Source organism: Babesia bigemina, assembly GCF_000981445.1.
Source record: "Babesia bigemina genome assembly Bbig001, chromosome : I".
NCBI classification, from domain to species: Eukaryota; Apicomplexa; class Aconoidasida; order Piroplasmida; family Babesiidae; genus Babesia; species Babesia bigemina.
This window is the reverse complement of record NC_027216.1, coordinates 2231845-2249412: the sequence shown is the minus strand read 5'-3', so window position 1 is coordinate 2249412 and position 17568 is coordinate 2231845. Positions and strand designations below refer to the sequence as shown.

The following is a 17568-nucleotide window of genomic DNA, read 5'->3' as shown; positions in this document are numbered from 1 at the left end:
CGAATGCCAATGCACGCTTCACGTCGATGGCGTTGAAACAATTATGTAATGAATTATATAATGCGACGACTAATCCTGTGTAGCAAAGCAGAGCATTAGCAGCTTGGCACTCTACCGCCTATCGTCAAAAAGGAGCACAATACATACTGCACCGCTGCTTCAAAATGCATAAATAAAATACTCGCAACATTTAAGCACTGTTGTTTGCGATTGAGTCTAAGTATGAGTAAAGCAAATTCAGACCACTATCAGGTCCGATAGGTTGGCATCGTCCGTCTCGCCGACGAAGGGCGTTGAGATGGCGGAGTCGAAGGTTCCTCCGAGGGGCCTGCAGAAAGACAAAGCTTGCAGCATGGTGTACAGCTCCCCGAACGGAATGTCGACAGGGGTGATGCCGCGGCAAATGTAGCTGCCGAAAATGGCGGTGTAGGGTAACATATCCGATGCGCTCTTGCAGGCCTCGAGGGCATTGATGTGGTACTTCAGGCCACGGCAGCAGGCTTCACGGCCGAGGCGTGGGATGGGCACGTCGAGTTCGACAAGCGCCGCGAGCTCGTAGAGCATCAGCCTGAGAGCGCCCTTGCAAAGGTGGTCGCGGTGCTCACGCTGCTCCTCAGTCAGTTTTGACTTGTACTGGTCAAACATGCTTTCTTGAATGCCAGTGGCATTCGCCTCTTCGTTAGCTCTCTCTTCTTGTTCCTCGTCCGTGTGGTTACCGTTGCTCTCCAAATCTTCGCGGCTAAGTGGTTTGCCTGGGCGATCAAACCCCTGCTGCTGAGCAATGGCATCGGCGTACTCGGTCGTCTGCTCGGCAAACTCCTCAGTGCGTTGTGTAACCTCTTCGTCGGTTTCGTACAACTCGGCCGCGTCTCTGGTCTTGACGGGGTCAACGGTTTCGGCAACCGCGAAGTCGTCATTCGTTACTGCGGAGTAGGTGGTGTCAATGGGGAGCATCGTATCCTCAGTGACGGCTGAGGCTCCGCCAGTCGGCTTTTGCGAATTGCGGAAGGCGATCGCGAGTTCGCGGGCACCGTCGAAGCCGTGCTTGCTGATTGAGAAGATCTTTTCGATGCGTTTGCACTTCTTGTAGGCCTGGCCCACCCATCCCATTCGGCGCACCGTGGAATTGAACCAGACCCCGCGGACCTTGGGATAGAGCTTGCTGCGACGGATGTATTCCTGACGCAGCTCGTTAGACAGGACGCCGTGCTTCGTGAAGTTGATGTAGTCCTGCTTCAGGTTGCCAGAGAGGGTCTGCGAGAATCCGAGCTTGTCTTCCTCCTGGCTGCTCTCATTGGGCTTGTAACGCTTCCAGTCGTATTCGTTGTCAGCAGCGGTGCCGGTCAGCGTCGAGTCACAACGCGTCAGAGCATAGGATGCCCTGTGCACAGCCTTCTTTCGCGTCTGGACTGCCGACGATTGGTTGAACTCGAACTCGGATTCTGCGTCGCTGGGGACTGTCGACAGCTGGCTGCCTTCGTCAGTCGATATGAGCCTGGTTTCCATACGGCACATGGGAGCCTGGGGGGCCACAATAACGGTCTCGTTGAGTGCAACTCCCCCCTGCATGGCCTTGGCGCTGCGTTCACCATCCTCTCCGTAGGCGGCGGAATTAACGTTGGCACGATGGCCTGATGCAGGGACGACTTGCCCAACGAACGTTGCAACTTGGTGAGGATCGCAGGGCATAAACGTGTTAAAATGCTTCTGTCTTTGTTGCATGTGGATTTCCGCCATCGCGCGTCGCTTTTGAGCATCCGATCTTTCCTGCGCGTGCGACATGGACGCCATGCGTGCGCCGGTCGTGCCGTATCCTTCCCTCATGTTCATGTCGTTAAAAGTGCGTTTCGCGGACATTGGCGCCCAGGGTCGCGCTTGCTGCATGGCCGCAGCTTCCTGTTGCTTCATTAGCATCATGTGCTCCCCGAACTGCTCCCGTGACCAGGCACTAAGGGGCAGCGACTCGTAGCCGAGCGTGGCGCCAAGATTGTACCTCTGCGCGGCAGCAGAGGCCGCCATCGCCATACAGTAGTGCTTGTACGCCTGTTGCATCTCCAGGTCGTACGGCATCTGCGGGGACCCCTTTACGTCTTCCGGCATCATGGCAAAGGGCGGCATCAACATGGCACCCGGTTGCTCCTCGGAGGAGCGGGTCATTATCATAGGATCCGGCACGAAGTGCTCGCGTCCGTAATTAGCCGTGTGAATTTCGCCACCGTGTGGCGTAGCGTTGTCTCTCATTGTGGGCAATACGTTGTTTGTCTGACGTGGAAGGTCTTGGAAGACATGCAAAAATACAACGCAAACCCAGAGATTCTAACAACGCCGATTAAAGAATCCTTTAAAATATGCCCCAATCGGAAAATTTCGGCGCTGACCTTCCTATGGATGAACCCAGGAAAAACAACAGCGACAACCAACCGAAGTACGACGGTGCAAAATCCAGATTCCACCGCGGTTGTACCACCGACCACGATCGAACCAAATCCGCAATAAACGCACAAAACCGTGATGGAAGATTACCTCCAAAAATGAGGTGAGCGGCGTGACGAGGAATCAAGGCACCTCCGCAAGCGGCTCCAATCAACAACGGCAGAGATGTCGAAAACAGAACTCAACCTATATCGCAGTGCAATACGGTAGAGTTTTGGCTGATTAAGATGTTTTAAATACTCTCAGATAGCACTACTGCGAAATAAACACTGGCAACTAGGCACAGTACAATAGACACAGCAATACGCTCGAGGGCAACTATGTACACATCAAAGCAGCGAGCAGTTTTCACTCGCTTTGATACGATATTTAAAGCAACACAGAGGGCTGAAGGACGCGGAGGCCTCTCAGACCACGATGTGTAGGTACCGCAACAATCACACACTGCGAAGGAGGCCCCTCGACTCAGAAGAGAGGCTTCTTCAGAACACAGAGCGAACAACGATGCAACACAAAAGTGTGTAAACTGTAGCGACGTGTGAACCGAACGACGGCGCAGCGTCGGAGGCCCTGTCCCGAGATAGACAAATGTGGCGGCCGGTGCACCGATGCGCATAGATGACGTTGCTCCATACCGTCCGTACCGCTGCGCCGAAAGCCCACGCGTGCGCCACTACAGCAGCAAGAAACGTCGTCGTCGTGGCGGACGCTTCATATCGACGATTCCGCGGTGTGTGTGCGAGAATTCTCGCCAGCTGCGGAGGGCCTACACATTTAGGCCGCTGGGCCTCGTGGCCCGAGGCCGGCGGGAAAATCGCCGACCTTGCGGTGTGTGCAACTATGAACCGCAATTTACTGTAATGTAATGAACTGAGAACCCTTCTACCCATGAAGACAGGCGAAGCCCGCAGAATGACAGGCCCAATGACGGCCTGTCTAGAATACCTGATAGCCGTGTCCCGGGGCTCTGTTCCCGCACACACACAAAATTACAGCAGTGCGCTAGTGTTCCTTTGGAAATCGCCACGGCGTGGGAGTCGCCGGGCCGACGGCGTCTTTCTCCGCCGCCTCTTGGCGCTGCAGCTTCCGCCGCCAGGGTGTGAGGTTTATCTGAGTGTGGGTGAACGCGGCCAATATACCCGCCCTTACCATGGTATAGGTCTGTTCTGGCACAATCTCCGGTTTTTTGGTTCCTGTGTAGGCTCCGCCGTGTACGTGCGGCTCAGTCGGATCCGGGCTCATGCGGAGGTGGTCGGATTCGTCACGCAGCTCCGGGTGCATCTCCCAGTCGTCGTCTGCGGCGGAGTGTGATTTTCTACGCTACTGCTTTCACATACCTGCTAGAAGGTTGGCGATCGGCAGGCGCCAGCCGTAAGGGATTTCGCCTGTCAGCGGATCCTGCCTGCGGTCCGGCAGGTAGCTGAAGTCCTTCTTCTTGCCGTAGTGCACGTTCTTCTTGGTGATGGCAGGGTTAACACCCAGCTCGAAGTCACGGCCCAGCATCTTGACTTCGTCAGGCACGGCGTGCTCCAGCGTGACGATCGCCTTCTTGTACATGGGCCCGTTGCGATAGTATTTCGGCTTCCTACTAGCCAGGTCGCGCTTTATCCGCGGCACCTTAATTAGCGTGTTGACCTTGATCACCTGCGCGCCGTAGAGCTTGCGCAGATACTCCCGGATCTCGAACTTGGTCAGGTTGATGGGCACCCTCAGCGCCAGGCGGTTCCGCTCCAGGAATGCGCCGGACCTGTGCACGCACATCGTCTGCCATGGGAAGTATATGTTCCTGAGTACGCATAAGGCATGTTATCAACGGTGCTGATGGCACAGCAGAGCTAGACAGGTCTCCGGAACGCCCGGACGACATGACTACGCCGCAGCAGTGTCTGTGCAGCCTACCTTGGCGACTTCGGCGGTGCCCAAAGAATCCTGCTCAGGAAGGACATCCTGCCGCAATTAGACTGCACGCTGGAGCCTAGAGGGCCTGGACGGACCCGTTAACGCCTAAAAGCGAAAACGGAAGGAGCGCTGTGTCTTACAGCCCTCGAGGAGGCAGTACACACGTTACCATTCCATGCCTCCACTAGACCGTTTATACTACCATTTTATACAATAAATTGATATAAATCTGTTATAGGTCACACATGTGGCCGGGCTTCCCTCGTGTTGCGATACGCTTCACAGCCGCACCTCCACGATCTTCCACTCGTTGAGCTCAGCAATGGCGCTTCGCCATTTGAGCCATTCGCGCTTGTTTGCGCGTGCATCAGCATCGAAATAGGACTCGGGAACATCGGCTTCGTACAGTGCCTGATCAACTGTGTTACGCTGCGCAATTGCGCTTACCTTATCGGAGAAGCCGATCAGTGGGAACACAAACGGCTCCAGGGTGAGGTAGTCTAGGTCAACTTCACGTTTGTCCCTCCTCAGCTGGGCATACATGGCCGTATCTGCGTCACTGATGCTTCCAGTGGCCTCCACGATGTGGTCAATCGTGGCCACGTTGTCCACGAAGCTGCGGCCCATATGATCCAGTTCGCCTTCGAAGTCAGTATTGTGGCCCGTTACACACGTAATCCACAGCTTGCAGTAGAACAAATCGCGGAGTGTCATGGTCATCTCTTTGTTCGATAGCGCCGTGAGGGTTTGGCGCAGCGACGGCAATATCTCCGTCAGCTCTGGGTTACCGCCGTCCACTTTGCCAGTTGACTCTAGCGCACGCATGGCACGCACAAACGCCACAGAATTTATACAGCTCCCAGTTGCCTGTGCGATGAACCCTGCGAGAGTGTTCTCTGATGACAGTTCATTGCACAGCGGCAGCACGTCAGGGCCAATCCCCGACTCGGCGGCGCTTAGCAGTATGAGCCCTAAGGAGTCCGAAATCCCTTCCAACAAAGTATTCCGCTCTTCTCCAGTACAGGATAGAGCAATTGAGTTAAACTGCAGAGACGTTGGGGCTTTGGACGTGTCTTCCGCACTGTTAGTCAGCAGCTGCAAAAGCGCCTGCTGCAAAGTGGCGGCATAGCCCAGCAACAGGTTGGCCGGCACCTTAATCCCCGCAGCTGCTGACACGTAGCACACCTCTGACAGCATGGACAAGCTGCCAACAAGGTTCTCTACGGTCAGCTTCGGAGCGTCGCGCTTTTTTGTGTCCAATATGTTCAGGCAGTCCAGCTCCTGCAACGCATCGGTGAACGTTTTAGGTCCGAGGGATGATACCAGATTCCTTATGCGCGCCGAATGCTTGTTCCTGTCAAATACTATCGCCTCGGCAAGTTCAGCACACGTTGCTAGGATTTCCGCAGTTGAAACGGCCCCCCTGTTGGCCTTTGCCGTGCCATGACCCTCGGCAGTTGCAGAGGCAAATATGTCATTTCCAGGCTCTATATCAGCCTCAGAGGTGACACCAGAGTGAGACTGAACCGTGGAAAACCGTCTGAAACAATTCAGATGCGATCCCTGGATGCCAAAAGTTTGCTTGGTGCGGCTGCCTTGAGGCGTTGCGAGGGTGGACAGACAAGCAAATCGCCCGGTTATGATGGCATCTGAGTAGCAAAAACGCCTAAATATACGCACTAACGCGCCATGAGGCGCCTTACAAGCAACCTTCATTCTTACAGTAAGGCAATTTATTCTGACGGCACCGGCACACCCAGCTCGGGCCTGCTGGCACAGCAATCGGCCGCCACATGAAGGCTGGAAAAATCCGACCCACCAGACCTATTCTGTGACATACAAACAACCTTACAAGTGCATATATATCAAGAATACGGTGTAGTGTTGGCAAACAGGCCACCTGATTTCTAAACCCAGGCTGCTGACCAGGGCAGCCCCGCTACCAGTCATCACCCCAACCACGAACGCTCATGAAGTGTGTAAAAATTTGAGAGACATATTCAACAGTTCGGCGCCTTTGCCGTGCGATACAGGTGAAGTGCGGCGTGTGAAAATTCCAGGCGCATCAGACATGTTGTACAAATGTGTTTGCCGGTATGAGAGTAAAGTTGTTGACGAAGTTGTACCGGTTTGTGAAATATCCGGGCTGGTACATGCCAAGACGAGAGCTCGCGATGAGGTGCACTTCGACGTGTTCGTTGAAGGTGACTGACTTGCATTTGCAGATGCGTACCGCTCGAGAGGGGTCCGGGCGTTCACCACCCTTAGCTGGATCGTTTGTTTCCAGAGGGGGAAGCGTGAGTAGGCGTCTGAAGCGCAGGTCACCCGAACGTGCAGTCCAGGCGCCCATGCGCATCGTGGCGGTGCTCTTCCGGTTTCCGTAGAACCACCGTATGGCATACGAGAAATAGGCGTCGAGCTCGATGCGCGAGTTGGCATGCTGTGCAGCCAGACACGCTAGGAGGCTACCACGTCGGTGGCTGACTACGGTGTGGGTCCCATCCCAGCTGACAACGCCGAACCAGTTGCTCCTCAGCCTGAAAAAACTTATTACGAATAAGCTGATGATGGTATTCAGCAGTAGCGCTGCCGAGCATGCTACGCGCGCTCCTTGCCACAGCATTGCGTCCGCCACCGCCTGGAAGCGTCCAGTGATGTTATTTTTTATGGCGGGGCGCATATTCGGTACGGCGAACCTTTTGTTGCGGCGCACGCCGGGAGGAGTGCCCGCAAGGCTCGAGACATTCACGCCTCTATGACTACGGCCGAGGCGAATAGAGGCCGTTAACAATCAGGTGACCAATGTGGAATCATTTAAATTCATCTAGTAGGTACTTGTGGCTCCGTGTGCGCGCGGCACCGTCGGCACTCGAGGAAACGGCGCACCCGCCACGTGTCTAGTTAGGTCGGCACTTGGACGCGGCATATTTTTGATGCGATTTAATGCATCTCCTAGATGCAACCAGTGCCCCTTTTTCGTAACGAGCAGCCGTTAGATCTCGCCGATGCCAGTCGGCGTGCCGTGCTAGACACACGGCATTCTCGGATGCCTTCTTATCTGCCACCAGGGTACTATTGCGAAGCTGTGCCTATGCCCTGCAACTACCTTTTTTGTCAAGGCAGCCCGCTATCGGCCGAGGTGTCGGCTGGCTCCGCAGCAGTGCCTGCAGTCGGCCTCCGGCGGCATACCGCTGCGGCAGTTACATGCCAGCAGACAGTACACATTTTGGCACTGTGCCACAGGGGCACGCTGTCTATGATCTATCGGCAGCTCATGTGTTCTGGTAACATTCGAAGATATGTACTAGAGCAATGACATCGCCCATACGGTCGCTACAGATAACGTAGGTGGCCTGTGTTAACGTTATGCCGTGACAAAAGCTATTATTCGGTTCTAAAACTACAATTAGTGGTGGCGGACTATCTGGTGATGGCGGAAGCGGTGTGCGTCGGGACCTCCCGCGCGTGTCGGACGACCCGCTTCCACGGTAGAAACGGCGCCAATCACGCCTCTCCTGGCGATTCGAAATTCAGACCTATACTGACACATATACGGCACGTGCCGTTGTGGTAGACAGTGGCCTGTGGTGAGCAGTACTTAGAGGGGTGCGTGGAGCGCTCGACACCTTATGCACTAGTTTACGCCCAGTAGAAGTAGACGCGCATGATGGCGGACGACACGTATTTGGTCTGTTCGGTGCCGCCGGAGAACGTCAGATTCCTCGCCAGCCCCGATGAGTTCTACCGTACGCTCTGCAAGGGCTACGAGTCGGCGCAGAAACGTGTCGTCCTTGCATGTTTGTACGTCGGATGCGGGGAGTTGGAGGAGCAGCTCATCCGCTCCATAGTGACGGCCAAGCAGCGCAACGACGACCTCACTGTGGATGTCCTGGTCGACAAAACTCGCACATCTCGTGTCGGAAGCTCGGGAAAGATCGTCAGCCCGTTGACCCAGCTGCAACCGTATTTGGCGCCGGGCCACCAAACGAAGGTATCACTGCTACACAACCCGTTGCTGGGTCGGCTCTGCAGCAAGGTCATCAAGTCCCCGTATTGCGAGGCGTTTGGGACCATGCACATTAAGGTGTTCATTGCCGACGACCAGTGCATTATCACGGGGGCGAATGCTGGGCGCGACTACTTCTGCGACCGGTACGACCGGTACATGGTTGTCCGCGACCCGCTGTTCGCCGACCTCATGCACACCATCGTACGGACGTTCCAGACGGCGAGCTTCGAACTCACTGAGAACCTCACCGTCGAGTGGCACTCGGACTTCGTCAACCCGCTGGAGGACAACCTGCTGTACCGGAAGCAGCTGTACATCCGCACAGCCCACATGGTGAACAAGTGCCGGGAGATATTGGAGAAGAACCGGTTCCACGGGCACGTGGATGCCAACGGTGACGTGCAACCACATCCGGCGGATTGTTACACGTCGAATCGTTCCTATCGTGACTGCAGCCCACTTTCAGCAAATAGCAGTTACCCAGAGGGGTGCTGTGATGACGAGGTGGACTTGGGGATATCGGACCAAGAATCGCAGGATGATCCCAACTCGCCACACGCGACTTGGCGGAAGCGGACCAGCAGCGAGAGATCCTCTCTGGAGGGCAGACCAGATCTGGCGGCTCAACAGCGACGCGTCACTGGCCTTCGTGGAGAAGATGACCAGGCACAAAAATCGCAAAACACGGATTCAAGCCCTGACCAGGCTGTCAGGACGAAAATTCCGAAGACAGGTGGCGCTGTAGATGCAAAAACCAATACAGGTTCGGATTACATCTCCGTCGGGAGGACCAACAAGGAGTCGCCGCATTCACGCGGTGAACGTGGCCGGTGCGGTCTATCGTACATTCTGCCCGACGGTGCCACCACGGATGGTAGTGCAGAAGAGCTTGAAACAGAGCAAAATGGTGAAAAGGAGGGTGAATACTACTGCCACATCAAGATTTGCGTGCAACTTCCGTTCACGGACCCTCCGTTCATGCAGGGTGCGACCATGCTGGAGAACTGGCTGCTGCAATACACGAGAGCGGGTTACTCGGCGCTCATCGCCACGGCCTACATGAACTTCACGGAGCGCTACATGGAGATGTTCAAAGAGATTTTGGAGATCGGCAAGACCAGAGGAAAACGCCACCCGTTGCAAGTGGTGACTTCCAGCCCCTACGCCAACTCGTTCTACCGCGACGGGTCACTCAAGAGAAACATAGCCCTGTTCTACAGCACGGCCGCTACGTGGCTTTTCAAGGCCCTTCGTGACGAGGAAGGCTACCCCGAAGATATTTACATGGAGTACAACAGACCCAACCACACGTTCCACGCCAAGGGGATATGGGTGCTCAAGGACCGCATTCCAGTGGACGTGGCGCACAGATCGGAGGAAGAGTTCGACGCCGCCGTTGAGCCGCCGTGCGCTACGGTGATCGGGAGCTCTAACTACGGCAGGCGGTCCTATGGCAAGGATCTCGAGATCACCTTCCTGGTCGAGACCAACTCGCCCCAAATCAGGCGGTTCATGAGGCGCGAGCTCTACCAGATGATAAAGTACTCCGAGTACGTCAACATGGATGTGGTGGCTTCGCGCATCGGGCCTCACCAGCACCTGATCGGCCACATTATGAAGTCTTTCCTCTAAATTCACACCTGAGGCTGACCGCCCCTAGTGGTCGACTACGACGGAACATGGCTGCTTTAATGTATTGCAGGAATATCCCCTGGCAGAAACCGACAGCACACGCGTTGAATTCGTTAGTTTCATTCGCCAGGAAGGCACGTAGAGGTTGCATGGACATACAGCGCCGCGGCGAACCAAACTGCCTGCACTTAGTCGGCAACACCGCCAACAATGCAACACAAAGCGGCGATAAGTGCGAAACACACACAGACGGCGCGTGTAAGGGGCGCGTACCGCGTCCTGCAGAGCGAGAACCCACGTTGGAGCGCGACCGGCGTCCAACACACCAACTTCCACTATTTTGTTTACACTTGCCAATCGGAAGGCAAGCATGCAGAGTACATTTAGCAGATAAATAAAGCGGTGCGGAGCGCCCTGGTATTGACCGGACGCAACCGCAGTCCCGATCGGCGACGCCTGGAGCAGCCTGGAAGAGCGACCTCCATGCGTGGTAATGTTTGCGCAGGCTACGTCGCACTCTTGTTAGCATACCAGTTCGTGCTGGTTGCGGCGTTTTCGCTGCGTGCGCCTGTACGGATCGCTCAAAGTCGGTCCTGTCTACCGCGCCTGCTCCGGGGTTGCGGCGGCGGAAGCCACACCTCTCCGCCATTTTGGCGCATCCGTTCCCGGAACAGCCAAATAAATGCCGCGGAGGCTGTAGAACGCATATTCTGCGCGGATCCGGAGGCGAGCTCGATAAGCACAGCCCCGCCTCTGAATGTCGTTGAGGGGTTCTTTGCCATAAAGCGCGAGACCAAAGGCCCTCAACTCAAGCAGTCGCTTGCCCGAGCGCAGATAGAGTGGTCGGAGTGGGAGATTCGCAGGTTCGGGTACAAGCTGGGCACGGCGAACCGGCAGCTGCGTAAGCTCGCTGAGAAGCACAAGGTCATGCGAAACAGCTTCACGAGCTCCAAGGAAGAATTGGACAAGCTCAGGCAAGCGAAACACGAAGTTTCTGTGAAGTTACGGATCGCCTCGCGGCTGCGCAGATTATTTATCACCTACAGAAACGGGCTGCTTACAAACGCGCAGCCCCGGGTGCCCTACGTGCCACTAAAGTATCGCAACGAAAATGTCCCAACCGACTTCTACTCACTCGGCACAAGGAAGAGTAACAATGTAAAGAAGTCAAGAAAGTTGAAGCAGCAAAAGGAAGTGGAGAGAGAAAACCGTATACGGCCGGGAAGCCAAACAACTGAAGAACTCACCGACCATCAGGGGGTGGAGCTGTCCCCTTCGGTCGGAGGTCGCAAGGGTGTACATAACGTGCGATCCTACTCAAATCGCAAATCTGTACCGGGTGACCCCGATAAATCGCCTGCATCATCGGTAAGCCCACATTGGGAAGCGGACGACGCCGTGCCGTCCCTGCATAACCCCGGAGACGAGCCACTGGATAGGTTTGGGAACACGGCAGACCCCGAGTCACACCCCGATTCCGGCCTTTTGACACACAAAGCGGGCCAAAGGTCGAGTCTAGGAGATTCCCGGCGTCAACAGGGAAAATCAAGCGGCGGCGTCAACAAGGATAAAGCACAAGTGGAGCGAGAAATTCTTGGCCTTATAGCCGAAGCGAAGAACCAGGCAGTGGGTAAAAAGGGGCTCGTCAGCAACCCCACTCTGGCCAAAATACAGGCTAGGTACAGAAATAACTCCAGACCGTACAGGCGGCTTCCCAAGGGACTGTAAGATGTACCCGGGGTACAACGTGAACAATACGGGGAGGGGCTCTCCCGGCGGTGAGGGCGTTAACTCCGGCAATGGGACCGGTTCCGATAGGCTGCCTAGCGTCTATGGCGTGAACTACGCAGTGCAGCAGCAGCCGTTCGGGGCAGCGCCATTCGGCGGGTGGCAGGCGCAAATGCAGAATATGGGTGCGCAGGTGGTGAACTACACCTCGCCCGGGGATATAAATGCTGCACAGCTAGGCGACCAATCGGCAAATGCAATGGTCCCAAGGCAGTCTCAGCTTTCGCAGATGACGGTGCCGGGCGTGCACGGTTCCCAGCTCGTTGCCCCCTACGCCGTCTCCAATGTAGTGCACCTGCCGGCGGCAGCCGTTGCGGCAGGCCACGTGGTGCTGATGGGATATGGCGCACATCCCGTGCCAACTTACCCGTTGGGTGTGGGTGAGGCATATCCCCAACTTGCGCAATTTGACTCGCAAAATAGCACCAGGAGGTTCGGCAGCACTTCGATAGAAGGCGACGCTGCGTACGTCAACATGCCGTTGGGGGCGCAGTACCCTCAACCTGAGGCACCACTTGGCATAGCGCCTACAATGCCGAACGCGTCAAAGGAGTCTACACCGAGAATTGCTTCGCTACCTGAATCGCCGTCGGCCGAGGCAGCCGTATCGTCGCCGAATGCAGCGTCAATAGCCGCGCAACCTCAAGGAGACACAAATCCGCTGCCACCTCAGCACAGAGATGCGCCTCAGGAGCCGACGCCGGATTGTGCATCGTCCGAGTTGGATCATGCGAGGCATTTACGGAAGGTCAAAGTGAGAAGGCACGCATCGTCAGAAAGCAGTGACAGTCTAGCGCCTCTTCCATTCCCCAGCGGCAAGGCTGGAGCTGCGAAGTGGTGGGGAATCAAGGTCAACATCGAGGAGGAGTTCCGGCGGCTGCTGCCGCATATGCCGCAAAACACGGACGAGCTGATCGCTATGGCCAAGCCACACGTGGACATCGAGTTGAGCTTCTTTACGGAGTTAGGGGGCATTTACAAGGAGTTCGAGGATGAGACAGCGATGATCACCGAAAATTTGGACACGCTACGAAAGCAGCTCAACGAATTGCACATTTTGATGGGACGCACCGTGCCCAGCAAGCTGACCGAACCGATAAAAATACACGACCTATCGATTTGGGAGCCTGTGCTCAAGGAAATGAACGACTTCCAGGACCTGGTCGACTACGAACACCGGGAAAAGCGACGGAAGTTCAAGGCGATTTCGGCGGCCGCGCAGAAACAGGCGTCCAAGTTCGAGAACCGGAAAATGGCCCTGGAACTGGATGAAATAAAGCAGAGGAAGCAACAGTGCAAGACTGTGGCTAACGCCATAGCGATCTACTGGAAGAAAATCGAGCGGTTCGCCTGGGAGCGTATGAAACGTGACCTGCAGGCCACCCTCATCGAGAAGAAACGCATGAGGCTGGACAAGTTCGTTGAAGACGCCATTAAACTCTCGATTACCAAGAACGACAAGGTCAGAGCTGACGGCAAGATGAAAAGGGAGTCCCACGATATCAAGCGGCAGCACACCGACGAGGTAACAGATGAACCTGCTTCAAGCGTGAAAACGGCAGACCATGGCGAACCGAGGACTGACTATGTAAAGGAGGAATTTGTGAAAGTGGAACGGCGCGACGCAGGCTCTCCTTCCACAGCTAGTGATACCACCCGCGACGACGGTGCAACGAAAGGCGTTGCTGATGACGAATTTGTCATATCCGAAGAGATGAAGCGGATGGAGCGCGACGACGCGCTGCTCGACATGGCCATGGAGAAGGAGGAGCAGCTCGACGAGGCTGCTGGTAGCCAAACTAAGGAGCTGAATGCCCTTGAGGACGACCTGAACTTGCCAATCGAAGAAATTCTGCGCCGTTACAGGGAGGAAGAGGAAAAGTTTAAAGAGGAACACGACATCTCATCGCACTCCGAGGCTGACGACGGGACGGAAATGAGTTCGTCTGAACACAGCGACAATGAACTGCGTTCCGAGGAAGAAAATGACGGAGGGGATGAAATGGACGTCGACGATGAAGATGGTTCAGAAGACGAGACAGACTCTGAAGACGAAAAAGGTGACAAGGAACTGGTTCCTCCCCAATCGTTGGCCGCAACTCGAAGCAAACGGCATCGCCCAGAAAGTTTCACCGCAACGCCAGATGCAGCGAAAGGCGAATCGCGCGAGGATACTAAGTCAGGGTCGCAAGAGGGTGGTAAAGATGACATGGAGGCTGAATTCACACTGGGGGATGACAGGTTCAAGGAGCAGGAGGACGAAGATCTGCACCTTGACGAGGCAATAAGCGATGAGCACTCCGACAACGAAACTGGCAAGCAAGAGCGCGTCAAGGAGATATCGGCTCTGGAGGAAGATGCGAACCTGCCTATAGAGGAGCTCATCGCTCGGTACAGGGCTACCGGCGGATACGGCGAGAGTAGCGACGACATGTCAGTGGAAGAAACCGAGTCACAGACAGCGTCCGATTCCGAAGGAGACGATGCCAAGACCGTTGATGGGTCGAAGGAGGATGAATTCAGTGGTGAAGCTGAACGTGACGATTCCACGGCGGAGTCGTCTGCAGACGATGAAGATGCTGTCCAGGTGCCGTCTCTAATCCGGGCCACGTTGCGGCCATACCAGATTGACGGGTTGCGGTGGCTGGCTTCGCTATATCGCAAAGGTTCCAACGGCATCCTGGCGGACGAAATGGGACTGGGTAAAACTCTGCAGACAATCGCCTTATTGGCGCACCTGGCTTGTGACCACGGCAACTGGGGGCCGCACCTCATCGTCGTGCCTACGTCCGTGCTGCTGAATTGGGAGATGGAGTTTAAGAAGTTCTGCCCGGGTTTCATGATTGTTTCGTATTACGGTTCGCCTGCTGAGAGGGCGAAGAAACGTATCGGGTGGAACAAGGAGCATGCGTTCAACGTGTGCATCGCGTCATACGCCACTGTCGTGCAGGACTCCTACATTTTGAAGCGTAAGAGCTGGGTGTACATGGTTCTGGATGAGGCACAGAATATCAAAAACTTCCACTCCAAAAGATGGCAGACGTTGCTTACCTTCAACACCGAGGGTCGTATTCTGCTCACAGGAACCCCGCTACAAAACTCGCTGCAGGAACTGTGGTCGCTCATGCATTTCATTCTGCCCGATGTGTTCACGTCGCACTCGGAGTTCAAGGAGTGGTTCAGCGACCCCCTCACTGAGTCCATTGAGCGGGAACAGATGAACGGGGAGGGGAACCAGCAGGACCTCCAGACTTCCCACCTTGTCCAAAAGCTGCACACGGTGCTCCGACCGTACCTGTTGAGGCGCCTTAAGAAAGACGTGGAGAAACAGATGCCTTCGAAGTACGAGCACGTGATCAAGTGCTACCTGTCCCGCAGGCAAAGGGTGCTCTACGACGAATTCATATCGAGTCGCAGCGCAGTGGAAGCGCTGAAGAACCCCAACTACAGATCGATGCTGTTCGTGCTAATGCAGTTGAGGAAGATTTGCAATCACCCAGACCAGCTGCAGTCAAGGCCTGTTGAAACGCCGTATTATGACCCCGCCATGATGGAGAACGTGGCTTTCCCGATGATGTTCCTATTACCGGAGTTGCGACGTGGAGCCAGATTGTACCACCATGATGTCATCGATATGCGGGTGCACCCGTCTGAGACGCTACCCATAATGGTGGGCGCCAGGGGCCACCAAGACCGTGTGGTCCTGCCGCCCTCGTTTGTCAGATCCTTCCGAGGCAGCAAGGTGCAGTTCCAACGCGTTTTTAGGCAAAACAACAACGCATACGACGGAGACGTGGCCCAGCTACCTGTGGTGTCCCGATTCCCGATTTCCAAGTGCCTGCTTAGTCGGAAATCAGGTGGAAGGCGGAAACTTACGCTTTCTGGATTCCTCGTCGAACACATGCTTTCGGGCAACCCATTCGAAGATATTAGACGGCGCCATATGCGTTGTTCGCCAACTAGACGTGCGTCGGTAGGGCGCGAATACGACCAAACTCTGGGGCCGTCGATTTCAATCACGGCTTCCTCTTGCGCCTTTTCGGAATCCGATGCCACCTCAACAAACTTCGGGTTCCACGACAGGTTCCAACAAGTAGGTAACGGGATCGTAGCCATGGCCTTAGACAGCGGACGGTCTGTCAGTACGAGCAGCCCCGCCAACGCAGTGATGCAAGACATTGATCCATTCGTCAACATTCCCACACCTCCCCACCACGCAGGGCCGATGATGCACAACATGGATTACTTTTTGCCGACGAGCGATATATCCGATGTTTCGGACTTTGCTACGGAGTCCAACTATGTAGTTTGCACTACCGATGATGCAACCCATGACGTGGATCCGACCGTAATGCACGAACCCAAGTATTTCGCTCGACAAATCGATGACTCCAACGTAGTAGTGAATAAGCGGGAGCTGCTGGAGGTGAACGACAGTTTCCTGCTGAACAAGTTCACCATCGATCGACGCCCGAAGCCCAAGGCCGAATTCTTCCAGAAAATCATAGCGCCCACCGTGGACGACGTGGTGGAACGCAACTGGTGGATGTTGTCACGGTTTGTGTGCACTACCGGCAAGGTTGTGGAGTGCAACCCGAGGCGGGTCGTCATGGTTGGCCAAGGAGGTGTGGCCTGGAACTGCCGGCAAGAGGCCACGGCACAGCGGATCCACAGCAAACTACAGCGGCCTTCATCATTCAGGTACTTCAAGGAAACGAAATGCAGCATTGAGCACGCCCGGGGACTGCAGAAGGTGCTCTTCCCGCCTCGAAGCCTGCTGCACGATGATTGCGGCAAGTTCCTGGTCCTGGGGCGTCTGCTGAAGAGGTTGAAGAGCGAGGGGCACAGGTGCCTGTTGTACACCCAGTTTTCCAAAATGCTGGACATCCTGGAAAACTGGATCAACTTCATGGGGTTCACATACGTCAGACTCGACGGGTCCACCAAGGTGGACATGAGGCAGCGTATCGTCACGAAGTTCAACGAGAACGAGAAGATATTCCTGTTCATCTCCTCCACACGTGCTGGTGGTGTAGGTCTGACGCTGACGGGTGCCGACACTGTCATCTTCTACGACACCGACTGGAACCCGGCGATGGACAGGCAGGCTATGGACAGGTGCCACCGTATCGGGCAGACGAGGGAGGTCAACGTGTACCGCTTGATCAGCGAGCACACCGTCGAGGAGAACATCTGGCGCAAGCAGCTGCAGAAGCGGCGGCTGGACGACATCGTGGTGGACAAGGGCAACTTCGACAGCGAACACCACAACTGGTTCTCCAATGTCGACACGCTCATGACCATCCTGAAGCAGCAGACGGCAGAGGGCCGCGAAAACGCCACGGACGATGACGATATCTACGGCAAAAAGGTGTTGCACGAATCTCAAGCGCCGGAGATGGACGCCGCGATCGGCCATCATGGCCCGCCGCCGAGGGTGGTGAACATGCTGGTGGAGGCGGAGGACGAAGACGACGCCAACGCGCTGAAGAACCGCAGCAAGGAGGCGAGGAGCGCGAACAAGGACTTCCAGGACTTCAGTGGCGACATGATTTCCTCGATGCCGGCGCTGGTCGCCTATTCCATCCAGCTCTTGCTGAACTACCTCACGCCCACCCTGATCGCCCAACGCGATGAGATGAAGGTCAAGATCAAAGTGGAGTCCATGGACTCTGCCGTGGAGGAGGACTCCGAATCGTCAGCCTCCGAGGTCGGCTACGGGTACGACTCGGAGTCGAGCGAGTAGCGGTCACCAACATCAACGCGCGCACCCGTGACAACGTTGATGCACCGCCTGCGGCTCAGGG

General features: G+C 55.6%; 8 protein-coding genes across 8 annotated transcripts; 4 read left to right on the top strand and 4 right to left on the bottom strand.

The window, feature by feature from the left end:
• Window positions 1-237: 237 nt before the first annotated feature.
• BBBOND_0110120 (hypothetical protein, conserved) lies at window positions 238-2241 on the bottom strand (the record flags this gene model as incomplete). The annotated part of the gene is made up of 1 exon (XM_012911446.1): window positions 238-2241. One exon carries the CDS (start codon window positions 2239-2241, stop codon window positions 238-240), a length of 2004 nt encoding a protein of 667 aa, XP_012766900.1.
• A 107-nt stretch (window positions 2242-2348) lies between these two features.
• On the top strand, window positions 2349-2540 carry BBBOND_0110110 (hypothetical protein; the record flags this gene model as incomplete). The annotated part of the gene is made up of 1 exon (XM_012911445.1): window positions 2349-2540. One exon carries the CDS (start codon window positions 2349-2351, stop codon window positions 2538-2540), a length of 192 nt encoding a protein of 63 aa, XP_012766899.1.
• Window positions 2541-3435: 895 nt separating this feature from the next.
• Window positions 3436-4379, bottom strand: BBBOND_0110100 (ribosomal protein L23, putative; the record flags this gene model as incomplete). Its single annotated transcript, XM_012911444.1, has 4 exons — window positions 3436-3543; window positions 3583-3728; window positions 3771-4219; window positions 4333-4379. 4 exons carry the CDS (start codon window positions 4377-4379, stop codon window positions 3436-3438), a joined length of 750 nt encoding a protein of 249 aa, XP_012766898.1.
• Window positions 4380-4611: 232 nt separating this feature from the next.
• On the bottom strand, window positions 4612-6048 carry BBBOND_0110090 (hypothetical protein, conserved; the record flags this gene model as incomplete). Its single annotated transcript, XM_012911443.1, has 2 exons — window positions 4612-4743; window positions 4780-6048. 2 exons carry the CDS (start codon window positions 6046-6048, stop codon window positions 4612-4614), a joined length of 1401 nt encoding a protein of 466 aa, XP_012766897.1.
• Window positions 6049-6397: 349 nt separating this feature from the next.
• On the bottom strand, window positions 6398-7012 carry BBBOND_0110080 (hypothetical protein, conserved; the record flags this gene model as incomplete). Its single annotated transcript, XM_012911442.1, has 1 exon — window positions 6398-7012. The coding sequence occupies one exon, from the start codon at window positions 7010-7012 to the stop codon at window positions 6398-6400; it is 615 nt and encodes a 204-aa protein (XP_012766896.1).
• Window positions 7013-7999: 987 nt separating this feature from the next.
• BBBOND_0110070 (phosphatidylglycerophosphate synthase, putative) lies at window positions 8000-9973 on the top strand (the record flags this gene model as incomplete). The annotated part of the gene is made up of 1 exon (XM_012911441.1): window positions 8000-9973. The coding sequence occupies one exon, from the start codon at window positions 8000-8002 to the stop codon at window positions 9971-9973; it is 1974 nt and encodes a 657-aa protein (XP_012766895.1).
• Window positions 9974-10456: 483 nt separating this feature from the next.
• On the top strand, window positions 10457-11701 carry BBBOND_0110060 (hypothetical protein, conserved; the record flags this gene model as incomplete). The annotated part of the gene is made up of 1 exon (XM_012911440.1): window positions 10457-11701. The coding sequence occupies one exon, from the start codon at window positions 10457-10459 to the stop codon at window positions 11699-11701; it is 1245 nt and encodes a 414-aa protein (XP_012766894.1).
• Window positions 11702-11873: 172 nt separating this feature from the next.
• Window positions 11874-17507, top strand: BBBOND_0110050 (snf2-related chromatin remodeling factor SRCAP, putative; the record flags this gene model as incomplete). The annotated part of the gene is made up of 1 exon (XM_012911439.1): window positions 11874-17507. The coding sequence occupies one exon, from the start codon at window positions 11874-11876 to the stop codon at window positions 17505-17507; it is 5634 nt and encodes a 1877-aa protein (XP_012766893.1).
• Window positions 17508-17568: the final 61 nt, after the last annotated feature.